Here is a 13,958-nt window from a genome sequence, read left to right as displayed (position 1 = left end):
CCAGCATCACTGGGAAAAAGACACTACTGAGACAAGCACTCAGAGAAAGGAGTGAGAGATGCCTGTCATCCAGCATGCATGTGCATGGGTCCCACCAGACATCAAGAGACACTTACAAAAGATGACCTTCTCACTCAGTTTATGCCAAGACTCAAGACTAAATGCATTTGCAAGTGGAGAGCATGGGTGGATTCTGTGGCCGGAAGAATGGGCAGTGGAGGAAAAGGTTGTTCAGTTATTATACCCTAAAGACATTTATTTATACTCCAGATCTAAAATGAGAGATACGATGAACTCTTTGAAACTACAGTAGCAGCATCCAATGTAGTAAAAATGCCAGTATCACCTAACAAAAATCACTGGCTAGTATAAAGCTAATCTACTTACATTTTTCCTATGAATAATTGCTGGAAATTTTGGAGAAATCATTTGCAGAACCTACCAGCTGTGGGAATTTACTACTATGCTTCTGTCAACTTCATTCAATATAATTTACATTTTTTCAAATGGTCTCAGAAGATTCCTTGTAATTTTTTGCACGTACAATTTCACAGCAGGGAAAGAGGGAAAGAGGGAAGGAGAGAGAGAGAGAGAGAGAGAGAGAGAGAGAGAGAGAGAGAGAGAGAGAGAGAAACAGAGAGAGAGAGAAACAGAGATAGAGAGACAGAGAGACAGAGAGAGACAGAGAGACCCTATTCTCCCTTCCCCCTCCTCTCTCTTTTTTTTTAAACAAACAAACAAAAAGAAAAAGAGGAGAGACTGAACAGATGCTTAAAAATAGATTTGAAAAATCACTGTAAACCAGAGTTAGAAATGTAATTAACACCTATTTATGAAGAATAATTAAAGTTGGGCTAGTCACAAAGAACAGCAAAGATAACCGAGGTCCTGTCCCCCCTCCTCCCTTTTTACACTGTTTGCAGTGTGTTCTCATGATAGCCACCTGCTCCCTGCTCGGCTTTGCCTCTGTTCGTTTCCCCGGCAACCTTTCATAGGGTTTTCCTCCCAGCTATCGCTTTCAGTTGGGCTGCTCGGTCTAATCTTATTTGTTTTACACCCATCAAAACAAGCAGCCAGACAAAGGCAATCCTCTAAGAATGGGGAAAAGACCATAGCTTTGTTATAACATCTATGCAGAGTGAAAAGTCCTCCTCCGGCTTCTCTGATTTTTTTTAAAAATGAATTTATAGCTTTCCCCACTACCCAGTCCCCAATCCCCTGAAATATATTGCTGGTGAAAATTCAAAGTCAAAGTGGGCACTCATGGCATCAATTCGTGCCATTTTGTGCCATATCTTTAGGGTCAACACCAGGAGACAGGAACAACACTCAAGGAGTTTCCCTGTTTCTTTTTCCAGAAAAAGATGATGCTAAAAATAGATTTACTACTTCGGCAGAAAGGTTTTCCACTTCACTTCCCTATCCACATCTCAAAGTCCTGTTTCACAATTGCATCTGCTGGTACTGAATCTCACCTCCTCCACCCCTCATTCCCAGCCTTCCCCATCACTCCTAGCACGAAGACTGAAAAAGAAATGTGCCTTTAACTTTAACAGTCGTGTAATTCGGCTGAAGGCTCACAGAGGCGGTGGACACGCCAGCCAACAGTGACGGTGACATTGTGATTGTCAAAAAAAGACACCAACCTTGCTTGCCTAAAATGTGTTTGATGGAAGAGACAGTATATGCCTTGTGTGCATGCAATGCCATTATACTTAGAGGCAGATTCTGAATTTCAGAAAAAGAAATACTAATACACACACACCAGAATAGTGATTTACGATGCAGTCCACCATCCTTACACACACACACACACACACACACACACACACACACACACACACACACACGGCTGGAACCTCCAAGCTGCCTTCTTTTCACTTACCATCTTCAAGCCATTCCACTCCATCTGTGATCAGAAGATGGACCCTCACACAGTGTGTCAAAAGCAGAAAGGAGCGTTATGTAAAAGCTGACATTCCCTTCTTACAGAGCTGCTGCCCAGAGAAGGAAGCAACAACTCAACACGCCAGGCACCGCTACACATACAAGCCGCCTCCTCTTTTTATGAGGTCATGACAGGAAACTCTTTGAAATACAAGATGCAGCGTTTACTGAAGCCCAAATAAATCACTCTCTTTGCCGTTTTGACTGCGCAGTCCCCAGAAACACAACTGCCCATCTCAACGTTCAGCATCCAGGAGCTGCCTCTCGAGGTTTACATTTCCACCAGCACAGAAATGGAGAGATTCCTAACCCTGCTGCATCCACCCAATGCCCCATAAAACCCAGGCATTGTAGACAAGCCTCTTCTCTCTTACAAAAAGAAACCCCCTTCCACCCCCCTCAGATGGTCTCAAGTAATAGAATCTCTTTCAACAAACCAGCAATTATTTCAGCCCATCCCCACCCTCGGCTTTTATGTGGAAGGGAAAACTGACAACGACCTGTTAAAAATGACAATCTCTCTCCCCACTGCTTTTCAAAAAAAAGGACCTACCCGCACGCTACACAAAAGATATAGTAAATGAAGGAACAAGAGAGCAGCAGAGAACTAAACTCTCGTGCAAGCATTAAGACTGGCCAAGGTGTAGACGCTTGTCTTCCCTCTAGCAACACGAACAACAGATTATATATCTAGGCATACCTACCATAACCATTCTTATTGGCAAATATTGGGTCTCGCAGCGCTTCGACTCTTCTCTTAAAATTTGCAAAGGTTTCAGAATATACTTAAAAAATGACTACTATTGTTTTTTATATATATATACTAAAGATCCACAGACCACAGTGTGGATGATTGGAAAGTAAATCTATTATTGGGAGGGGGTGGGGTGGGAAAGGGGAAAAAAAAGAGAGGAAGAAAAGGCGCAGTGAGCTGAAACCCCTGATTCTAGGATGTAGATAAGAACAACTGAACAGAGCCTAGCTGAAATTGGCTCGAAGCTTCCCCTTTTTACATCCATTTATGGGACCATCTGTCAGCTGAAGCCAGACTCTGATTGGCTGGGGAAGCGAAGGGAGGCGTTGCAACATCAGGTGCTATTTAAATTAGCTACTGCCAGATTGACGATGTTAATGATCTGGTGACCTCTACAACAACAGAGACCAGATTTCTGAACTGCTTCTTGTGTCTGGTAATTAAAGCCCGGCTGAAGCAACAACAGCCATGCTTGTATTTTTTACCTTTTACCTTCTTCCAGCTCAAAAAGTCCTGTCACAACTGCAGGTCATTGGAGGACTGCAAGCCTTCACAGTGGGAGTGTCCTTCCTTTCCGGGTCCTGGGGGATACAGGAGCCCATCCCTCCGATAGAGGGCTTTTTCTGTGGAGAGTATTTTCAACCACCTTATCTTTCTTGACAGTTGCTTTCTAGCGAAATGCATATTTAATGATGTGCCTCTAGGCTTAAAGATACAACAAAAGCACTTTAATGTGCTAATAATTCTACATTTTAACTTTATTATTTCCCAGTATCGCTGGTTTTCTGTAAGTAGTGCTGCTCTTTTTACAGCTAACATGACCAACATTTCAAAAGCATTCAAGTTTGGGATTAAGCTTGTTGAGTGAACTGGGTTCACAACTTTGCCTTAAAAAACTATTTCCTAAGAGTTGAAAGAAAGAAAGAAAGAAAGAAAGAGAGAGAGAGAGAGAGAGAGAGAGAGAGAGAGAGAGAGAGAGAGAAAGAAAGAAAGAAAGAAAGAAAGAAAGAAAGAAAGAAAGAAAGAAAGAAAGAAAGAAAAAGCTGGGGAAGGAGGAGGGCAGCTGTCAGCTTCTACCTTTCTGTCTTCTGTGTGAGCTTTCTACAACAGAGAAGGATGAATGCTTTATTTAAATGAATTTATTTTCCAACTTAGGGGCATGCTCTGTATTTTTTAAAAAATATACTCACTTTTGCTTTCCCTGCTGTGGTGAGGGTAAAACATGATTTGGAAATTAAACAGCCTCATGTTTATTATGTGTGCAGACCACTCATCTTGCTCAACCGAACAGGAGATATTTTGCCTCTCCCTTCGCTTCTTTCCCCAGCCCCTGCCTTCTTAAAAGACGTACAAAGGGACAATTAGCAAGTATGTGGTGGTGTATATAGACGGTATGCTTTTACGACACATTTCATAGCCCCTGTATCACTACATTTGCAAAACTACACACAGGATTTTTTGGGGCCTGGATTTTTAAGTGGCTTACCTGAGACCCTTTGCCTCATACCTATGAAGAAGGGTAACACCCTATGTATTTAATAAACTTCACAGTTTAATAAACTTTTTCAATAAGTGCACAGAGGTAAAAAATAGTCCATGTAGTGTTTAATTTTTGCCTGAAGTTGACAGTGGGCTAGAGTAGGAATAGTGGAACCACAGGTCAAACTAAGTTATATTTCTGGACTTCAGAGTCTAAGTGTAAATGAGTTGGTGAAAAATTGCTAGAAAAGAAAGATACAACCCTTCATTTTTAAAGGTCAAAACAATTCTTTTCAAAGCATAGCTTCATGAACACAGGCAATAAACATACATATACACACTCTGTGAAAATACAGATATACCATGGAACAATGTATCAGGCACATGACGTAAATCCTTGTGCTTACATTTAAATAAATCCAGCATTTAGAAATAAAGGTGGATGAAGAAGGAGCAGAAACATGAAGCTTGACTGGAGCTGGGCCCTTCAGGTAGAACAACAGTGAAGGAAGGAAACTTTAAAAAACGATTTCCTTAGCACCTTCGGGGTGAGTCCTGTGAGCCACACTGGAGCCGTAGCACTTGCTGCACTGCACTCTAAGGATGAATTCCCAGGTTCCATGCTCCAAACAGCTTGGCGTTCACATATAGGATAGGTCTATGTGTCCTAAATTGACAGCCAAAGTCCTCCTGTCTGTATCTCACCGATATCAAAATATTGGAGGAGTATATTGACACAATTCTGACAATTATGTAAATAAAAACAGCTCTCTTGGAACAAAATATTTACCTGATATTTCTATGCAGGTCATAGAAAGTGAAATTTTTAGCACCTCTTTTTTTCTCATCCATATTAATCATAGTATACTCATTGAGCCCTAAATTAACATTAGGTATATTTAAAAACATTCCGGCCATGTTTCCAAAATAGTAACTATACATTATACCATAAACAATCACCTGGTCTTGCTAGGCTAAAAAAAAAAAATAATCCATGCGCTTTGTATATTGATCACTTCTGCAAAAAAACCTCCACTCTATAGTCTTTCAAAGGAATCCTCAAACAAACGCACAAATGTCCTCAGAGGCCTTTTCTCTAAAGACAAAGGCTGAATCCTATTGTTGGGAAAAGTCAACCTTATTATCGCATTTCCAATAGTACCATTCATCTTTCAGCGTGAGGGGCTGACCACTACATCAGTGGTGTGACATTTGTAAAGCAACAGATTCTCAATATATTATCTTAAGAATCAGGCAGGCGAGTCTCCCAGTCATGCATGTTTTTCTTTTTTTTTTTTTCCTGCTACAATCCACCACCACAGAAAGAAACTTGTCTCACTCCAAGCAGCCAAGGCAACCTAAAAAAAAAAAAAAAAACCAACAAAACAAAAAACGGTATCCCAGCGCTGTGGGGCTGGCTGTGCCGCTGTGTCCCTCTTACCATAAATGAGCAGTTTCTTGACTCATTAATAACAATTTCCCTTAAAAGAAGTAATCCCATATCAGGCAGCCCCTCGCCACCATGCATACATCCCAAAGGCTGCAGATATCTCAGCTCGGTCGCCGGCAGCCAGCTTTCCCACACAGAGTCCAGATGGACTGTACCAGAAGCCAATTCAGCGTTAATAACTACCTACTCCGCACAGTGGAGAAGCCTTACGTGGCACAATGGGCTAGGAAACAGAAGAAAAAAAAAGAAAGATAGACAACCAAATTCTCCAAAAGCACGGAAAGCAAAGAACAGAAAGAGAAGCATGAATTATTTTTCTAGACTTCTACGAAGGGGGGTGGGGGAGAAAAAAAAAGGGAAAGGGAAAAGAAGAAGAAAAAAGAACCCTTCATAAACATAGGGGGAAGATGGGGGGGGGGGTAAAAACAGATGCTGCCCAGAAAAAAGTGACAAAATATTACCTCATTATTTAATAAAGCAGCATTAAGCGTCCTGCTGATTTCAAACATCTTGCCACAGATTTTGTTTTAAGAGAAACAGATAGAATCCTTTGCAAAGCACTCCGTCTGCAAAGGGTTCTTCAATTTTCTTGCGCACCACGGAACAGTCAATATATTATTTCCCCAGAGTTCGCACATTAAAACCTCTAGTCAGTGAGCTGAATTTTCCCCTTATCTCTCACACAGTAGACTCCTGTTACATGCACTGCTCTCTTTGCAAGAGCAGCCTGCCCCAAACATGGCTGGTGTTTAAACTACTCTTTAAAGTAACAGTTCACTATATAACCACCAGGTGGGTAGAGTGCTCAGATTGAAATAGAGTGGCTTAAAAGGTAGGTGTGTGTGTGTGTGTGTGTGTGTGTGTGCTTTTTCCTTGGAATTGCTTTTAGGTATAGGATGTGATGTGAGACCCAGGCAAATTTGTTTCTACTCTATTATGTCTAAGTAAATAATTTTCTTCCTCTTGACTTAAAGCAAGGAGACAAAACAGAACAAGACACTACCACGCAATTCTAACAAGAACTGTGAAGAATGGAGCACAAGCAAGACTTGTTCCATTCTGCAAATGATGAATGAGGGGAATACAATTAACCCTGAGAAAGGGAGAACTTAAAAAAAGTCCATGAAAATTTTTTTCTTTTTACAATGAGAGAAATATGCACATTCGATAAAAACTGGATTCAGATGTGCGTATACTATGTGAAGAAAACACATACAAACGGGAGACAAGAGCCGAAGGTGTGACTTTTCTTCTGAGTTTATTTGACACCGTCTCATCTGATGTAAATGACCAAAAGCTTAAAGCAAAGACACCAAAAGCAAACCAAAACAAACAAACAAAAACAAAAGGCAAAACCAAAACTAAGTAAAAGTGCAGTCATACTACCAGCTATAAACAACCGCAAGCTCAATCCAGACACATGCCTCTACCCAGAGCTCTTCTTTTCCCTTAAGATCTACCCTGAAGAGGAACACTTTTGCTGGATGCTGTTTTGGAGGCATACCTAACTTGGCATCTTCTTTGTAGCACTCTATTCCAATTAACCTGATCTTCGGCCAAGAATAAAGAGGAAAATAAAGTTGAAATCTCCCAGAGATGGAGAAGAGGGTAATATAAGGCTATAGAGCTGCATTGTTATGCGGCCGTATCTTAAGAAGGAGCTTACTACTAACAAAGCGAGCCCATGGCGCTTATTTTTCAGTGTGTCTACATCAGAAGCCAACACACACACACAGACACACACACACATGAATGTGCACTTGGATGTGCACACACACACACACACACATACCTGGCATTTTTGTTTTTCTTGGCTGGACAATATTGAAGCTCTGAACGTCCACATCTCTGGAGACACAAATGCCAATTCTTGTATTTTTCCAGTCCATCCAGGCAGCACTTAGCTACACAAGATAGCAACTGCCTCCTTTATCTTTAAGTCAAGTCTGCATCATTTAATAGCATTTAACCTCCTCGCATATATTAAGTTTCAAGTGACAATTTTTAACTGGGGAGTGAGAAGGAGGAGTTGCTCTCATCAAACTCTGGTTGTATGAAATAAGCTAATTTGTACACTCACCATATGTCTTAAACACTAATTAAAAAATGTCACTTTCTTCAAACATTAAAATGTAATCAGCCTAGTAAATAAAATATTCTCGAGTTTTCTTGCCTTGGTGATAATTTAAAGAGTGTTTATCTCAAGGTAACCTTTCTAACTTGATTACCAAGGAAGACTTTAGATTTCAAAAGGGAAAAAGGAAATGCTAAGGGTCAGGGCTTTGGGGCAGGGAGAAGAGAAAACCACTACTGTACGAAGCTGCACAAAGAAAAATAAGATGAAGCGGGGGTTTTAAAGACCCATAGTCTTGTTACCCTAAGGCAAATCCAGCCAATCAATACCACCCATTGACGGTCTACCATCTGCCATGCTACCGAAAGATGTGGCTAAACAGACCTGTTCCATATGACTGTGGCTGGCTCATTTTCAGTCGATTAGGGCAGTTCCAGAGCATTCACGTGCAACACACAAAACTCCAAGTCAGTCTGCGCCTCTCTCCACACCAGTCCCCCGAGCACAGCTGCAGACCTTGCCTCCTGTTCTGGCTGTCCAGATGATCTTTTCTTGCTCCTCAATTGAATTAGCAAAATGGTGAGGGAAGGTAGAACACACACACACACACACACACACACACACACACACACACACACACACACACAATTGCTGGTTCTCCTTCACTGTCATGCAGAAATCTGGAATTGCATGTGCTCTGTCCTAATAGAATTATGGCTCACCATTTAAATAGCATCATCAGTGACTGCGACCTGACATTTTCCTGTGGTTCAGTTTCTTTTTATCCTTTTCCCTTTTCAAAACAAAATATATAAATTGTTGGTGTTTCTTCCTTTACAGACAATATAATTAATCTCAGATGATGGGATACTATATTTAAAAGCTTTGATAAAAATCTAAAGCTTAATTTTTCTTTGTTGAATCACGGTGTTGGTGGTCTTTTTTTCCCCCTGTAGAAACATTAAATCAGTTTTATTGCAAAGTGGACACATATTGCTGAGGCAAGAAAGATGCACCAGGCTGACACGGACACTGCAAGAGAATTAGAAATTCACTGTGGAATGTTCTCTCAAAGATATATGATCTGACTGTTTGATGCCCTTCTTCTTCCTAAGTGGCATATCTACTATAGTCTGCGGGAGAGTGCTGCTGTCTGGAATGCATGACTAACAGATTGCTGGTCTACTTGAATTGCTGAGAGTTCACCTGTGCACGTAAACTGACCAGAGCAGACTTATACACCATCGCCCACTCTCCTAAACTCATGCTTGAGTGGCTTCTGAATGTAGGCTTCTTTCCAGAGGCAAGGTACATTTGCCTTCTTAAATTTGCCTTGGACAACACCCTTCAAAAAATAATATGACTCCCTGGAAAAGAAATGCACAGGATAAGAAGATTGCTTTATTTAGGAAGTTTTCTAAAATGGACAGAATTTAGATGTAGCAACAGTCTGGACTTTGATATGTTCTTTCCAGCACATGACAGTCTGCAGGGTCAGGATTTCAGAAGATCCCTGCATTAAGAGATTTGAGACCTTTTAATACTAGTTCAAAAGAGCTCTACTAAAAAGAAAATAAAAACAAAGCAAAGAAGTCCTTGTCTAAATTTAAGTAAAAAAAAAAAGTATAACAAGTGATGAGATCTGGGGTAGCTGTTAGGCTCTTGGAGGATATAATGTTTAATTTGCTTGGATCTGTTCTGAAAATAATTCAATGTGTTATAAAAAGGTCTAGGTTCATTTATAATTTTGCAGCTGATAATAATGAAATAGATGTATTATAAAAGGCAAGGAGGTTTCCAGTTTAGAAAAAAGAGGAGAGTGAGGAAGGGGATGAAAGGAGAGAGGGGAGGAGGGACAAACAAAAGGGTTTATAAATGAGAGTAAAATATGCAGTCTCGTACCAGAAGTTTACCATACACTAAACAACGTACTAGGCACCTGACACACACAACATCACAGAATTTCACAGCACACAGAACAGTGCCTTCCTGATTTAAAAGTAAGCTTTTCCTCTACTGTGGAACAATGAACTCAGTAAAAAAGTTGTTGAGTGATTGAAAAAGATGGACACAGTCAAGAAGAGAAAGGAAAGGGAAGGTAGAAGGCATGTCTAATTTTTCTCAACTGAAAAAGAACAATAGATTTGTTTGTTGTTTTCAGCCAGGTATGGCCTCCAGTTATCTCATTATAATCTATTATGATTAGGCTGTAAATCAAGAATGTGGGAGATATCAGGATTAAGGTTGGAAGACAAAAATTCCTAAAGCCCAAAGGGCAGAATTCCTAAGTACACCTCCCCCCTTCTATATCTAGAAAAATATCAATGATCATTGGTTGAATTAACTTCTATGTTCTCATTTGTGGACAATATATATACATGTATGTGTGTGTATATATAAAAGCTTACTTTTAAATATATATATATATTTAAATATATTTTATATATATTTAAAAGTAAAGTGTATATATATATATATATATATATATATATATGAGTGAAGATCAATAGTCACATATATACTATCCCAAGACCTAATTAATTCAACCCAACTAGGGTTTTCTGAACAGTTCCTTGGGAATAAAACGACACCCTAACCTTCATTACTCTTAGCTTCTTCATCTGTAAAATGAGCACAATACTTTTCTTAAAGTTTGTTGCCAGTGTTAAAAACAAACATAGGCTTGGTAGAGATAGTACCCTATATGGAAGTCTTTTATTACTAATATAAAGAATGTAAGGAATAAATAAATCAGTAGTAGCTTCAAGAGAAAATCTTGTTGAAGAATGTATGATATAAAGACTCTTCAAACAATTCGAGAATACTAACACAATAATAGCTAACAAAGGTTTGAATGGACTCTCTCAGTTCTAATGCTTGCTGTAGATAAACATTTACTTAGCCCTGTGAGTAAAGTTTAGTGCTAAATTCTTAATATGAGACCCCAAAAATAATTATAAATTGCAGTCCTCACCTTCAAGGAACTTACAATTCAAATGGAGAAGAACTTTGATTTGCATGCGTTGAGTCCTAACAGTATAGAGAGAATGTTAAAAGACAGTATAAACTGGAGATGCTACATTTGGGGTTAAGTTTTTAAGAATGATAGGAGTTTGCCAGGAAAGTTACAATATCTTGTTTCAGAACAAAACTAGTGGATGAGATTTGGAAAATAATATTAACAGCCAGATTATTCTAGCCACACCCCTTCCAAGGAACCCATAGTAACTGCTCCTAATTTTAAATTATAAACAGAGCATGATTATATGAAGATGAATGCAAAGACCTTTATTTAGAAGCACTGCTGTAAAAGGAACAATAATTAAAAAATCACAGTGTCTATTATGTGTCAAACATTGCATAAAATGCTTTGCTTATAAATATCAGTCTCACAACCCTGAGACTGCAAATGAAGAAATAAATTACCAGGACATTTAAGTGTTTTTTTTTTTTTCCTGAGGATCGTATGACCATTAAGAAGGAATTTTATTTTTCATATGTAATATGTGCTCCCATCTAACTTGCTCACATGTTTTTACTATAGCATAGATATAGTACGTTCCATCTAAAAGTGTAGGTCTAAGTAAATTTAAGTATTATTCTCTGCACTATTTTACATTTAAAAATTCACATTAAGAGTAATATCTTTGACATTTCCCGACTTGATAGAAACAAATGGCACAACCCAAGGCTTGAACTGCAATTTCAATATCCTGCCACCAGGTGATGATAGACCCTGATCTATAAAAAATTAAGAGCATCCCAGTTGCCCACTGTTATGTTGTGTGTATTCTTTCTGGTCACTGGAAGTAGATCAGAAAGTGCCTGATCTTTGGATGTTTACTAAAACCCAAAGGCATTTACCATTCAAGATACTTTATAAATGTATTTAAAAAAAAAATCAACTGTGAACATAATCCCAAGCCTTGATAATATTTCAACAATTCTATTATAGACTGTATTCAATGAATTACAGCCCACTGTTATTTTTATGCTCTACTGTGAGATTGCATGGTAGAAATTGTATATTATTTCCTTAGAACCCCAGCACATAGAAAATCAGTACTTGCGATATGGTGGGCACTCAATAAAAGAATATAAATTATTGATTCCAAATATTTTAGACAAACTCATGAACAAAATGCTTAGGGCACAAGTATTTGGTACTTTATGCACTAATGCATAGTTCTCTATATTGACTTACTCTTACCGTTGGGTTATTAAAGAAAAAAAAAAAACCTTTGCTGAGTTTGGGCACCAGCAGATGTATTAGATCAGCAACCATAGCTTCTTTCTCTTCAATGGGAAGGCACATCCCTTTTGTCTTAGTCAAGGATCTTCTAATTTCACAGAACCGTGCCCTGCTAAGTGGCCTAGTTTACATGTATAACTTTCATACACACACAGAGGTTGCTTCCTTTCTCCATGAGAGGTAAGGAAAAGTGAGAAACAAGAGAGTTTGTGCTGGACAACTGTCAGAAAGAGGCAACTCTCCACTTGACCCTTCTTACTTTTCCTCCCTCTTTGGCTCTGAAGCTGGGCGGATGATTTTACTATTTCTAAGGAGTAAAGTTGCACATTAGTGCTGAGTAGTTCATTTGCCTTAGCAACTCCTTAGCAACAGCAGCTTCAAGTTCAAAATACCTGCTTGAAAAGGATCACATCTTTAATGAAGATGAGTATTTTTTTACGTAAGGATTTTGGGCAGAGGCTTTAACATTACAACCTCTTTAAGAATTGTTTGCTACAGAGTCCTATTACATGTAAACATTTCATGAGACATTATAGGTAATCAAAATGATGCTGGCCTCCTACAAACATTCAGTCTCTGAAAATCCCTGATCCTACTTTGAAATTATTCTTAAAAACACAATTCAAAAAAATCAAGTCACCGCTTACCTTGGGTTCCTACAGAAATTATGGTTATATCTAATTCTTTTAAAATGTGATGTTTTTAAAGATATATTCTTGTAACATGTCTATATCAGAATCACTATCTAGCTATCCATCATGACACCTTTCCGGAGAAGAGTAAATAGCTAAACTCACAGAGTTTAAAGTCAACATTAGGCATTTACTATGCAACATGGAACCTAAGGTTTTGTGCACAATTCAGATAAGACACAAAAACATACGACTTAGCTTCAAATTAGGACTTTGGGATTTCATGATTTGATACTTAGCTTGTCTGCTTTATTATAAATAAAATGGAGTATAAGGTGATCACTGCGCACCACAGTCTACTATTTGTCTTTTATCAGTGAAGTGAGAATGCTTTCAAAACATATTCCTGGCCTCCAAAAATCCTGTGAATCTAAATGTGTGCCAAGAAGACTTTTGAAACTCTTAAGGTTTTATTACTTAAATAAAATACAAACTCCAGTTTGAAATGTGTTTATTATTGTCTGATAGTGCACAGGTACCCTGAGGCAGAAGGAACAAAATGCCCACAGCACAGCAATCTCAGTGGCCTCTTCATTTTTAAAGGTATATTTTTAACTTGGACTATGCAACCTATGTGTGCCAATTCCAAGATGCTGGGCACCAAAAGATGCACTATTCTCCTACATGTCTCATTAAGCACTGCTAGTCAGCCCGGCTGAGCCATCTACTCAACACAACATTGTGCGTTTCCGTGTGCAGAAGAAAGAAAGAGTTCAGAATAATGAGAAACATTGTGAGTTTCCGTGTGCAGAAGAAAGAAGGAGTCCAGAATAATGAGAAACATTGTGCATTTCCATGTGCAGAAGAGTCCAGAATAATGAGAAACATTGTGCACTTCCATGTGCAGAAGAGTCCAGAATAATGAGAAACATTGTGAGTTTCCGTGTGCAGAAGAAAGAAAGAGTCCAGAATAATGAGAAACATTGTGAGTTTCCATGTGCAGAAGAAAGAAGGAGTCCAGAATAATGAGAAACATTGTGCATTTCCATGTGCAGAAGAGTCCAGAATAATGAGAAACATTGTGAGTTTCCATGTGCAGAAGAAAGAGTCCAGAATAATGAGAAACATTGTGGATTTCCGTGTGCAGAAGAAAGAGTCCAGAATAATGAGAAACATTGTGAGTTTCCATGTGCAGAAGAAAGAGTCCAGAATAATGAGAAACATTGTGGATTTCCGTGTGCAGAAGAAAGAGTCCAGAATAATGAGAAACATTGTGAGTTTCTGTGTGCAGAAGAAAGAGTCCAGAATAATGAGAAACATTGTGAGTTTCCATGTGCAGAAGAAAAAAAGAGTCCAGAATAATGAGAAAC

The 13,958-nt window shown here is 38.8% G+C and overlaps 1 protein-coding gene across 11 annotated transcripts in view; it reads right to left on the bottom strand.

Moving 5' to 3' along the window:
* Elavl4 (ELAV like RNA binding protein 4) overlaps positions 1–13,958 on the bottom strand; it is a 144,445-nt gene that overhangs the window by 79,511 nt on the left and 50,976 nt on the right. For 3 of the 11 annotated variants that reach the window (XM_029476648.2, XM_085839088.1, XM_085839090.1), the window contains exon 1: positions 6,092–6,343. The exons of 2 other annotated variants lie outside the window; for them this stretch is intronic. In XM_029476648.2, coding sequence (XP_029332508.1) covers positions 6,092–6,139 — 48 coding nt within the window. In that variant the 5' untranslated portion in view covers positions 6,140–6,343. Of the gene's footprint in view, positions 1–1,885; positions 2,251–2,651; positions 2,911–5,621; positions 5,697–6,091; positions 6,344–13,958 lie in introns of those variants that run through there. 6 more of the 11 variants (XM_085839091.1, XM_021161013.3, XM_085839087.1 and 3 more) reach the window with 4 other exon arrangements.

Source organism: Mus caroli, unplaced genomic scaffold, assembly GCF_978045245.1.
Source record: "Mus caroli unplaced genomic scaffold, Mus_caroli_1 scaffold_6, whole genome shotgun sequence".
NCBI classification, from domain to species: Eukaryota; Metazoa; Chordata; class Mammalia; order Rodentia; family Muridae; genus Mus; species Mus caroli.
The sequence above is the reverse complement of the archived record's forward strand: the minus strand, read 5'-3'. Positions and strand labels throughout refer to the sequence as shown.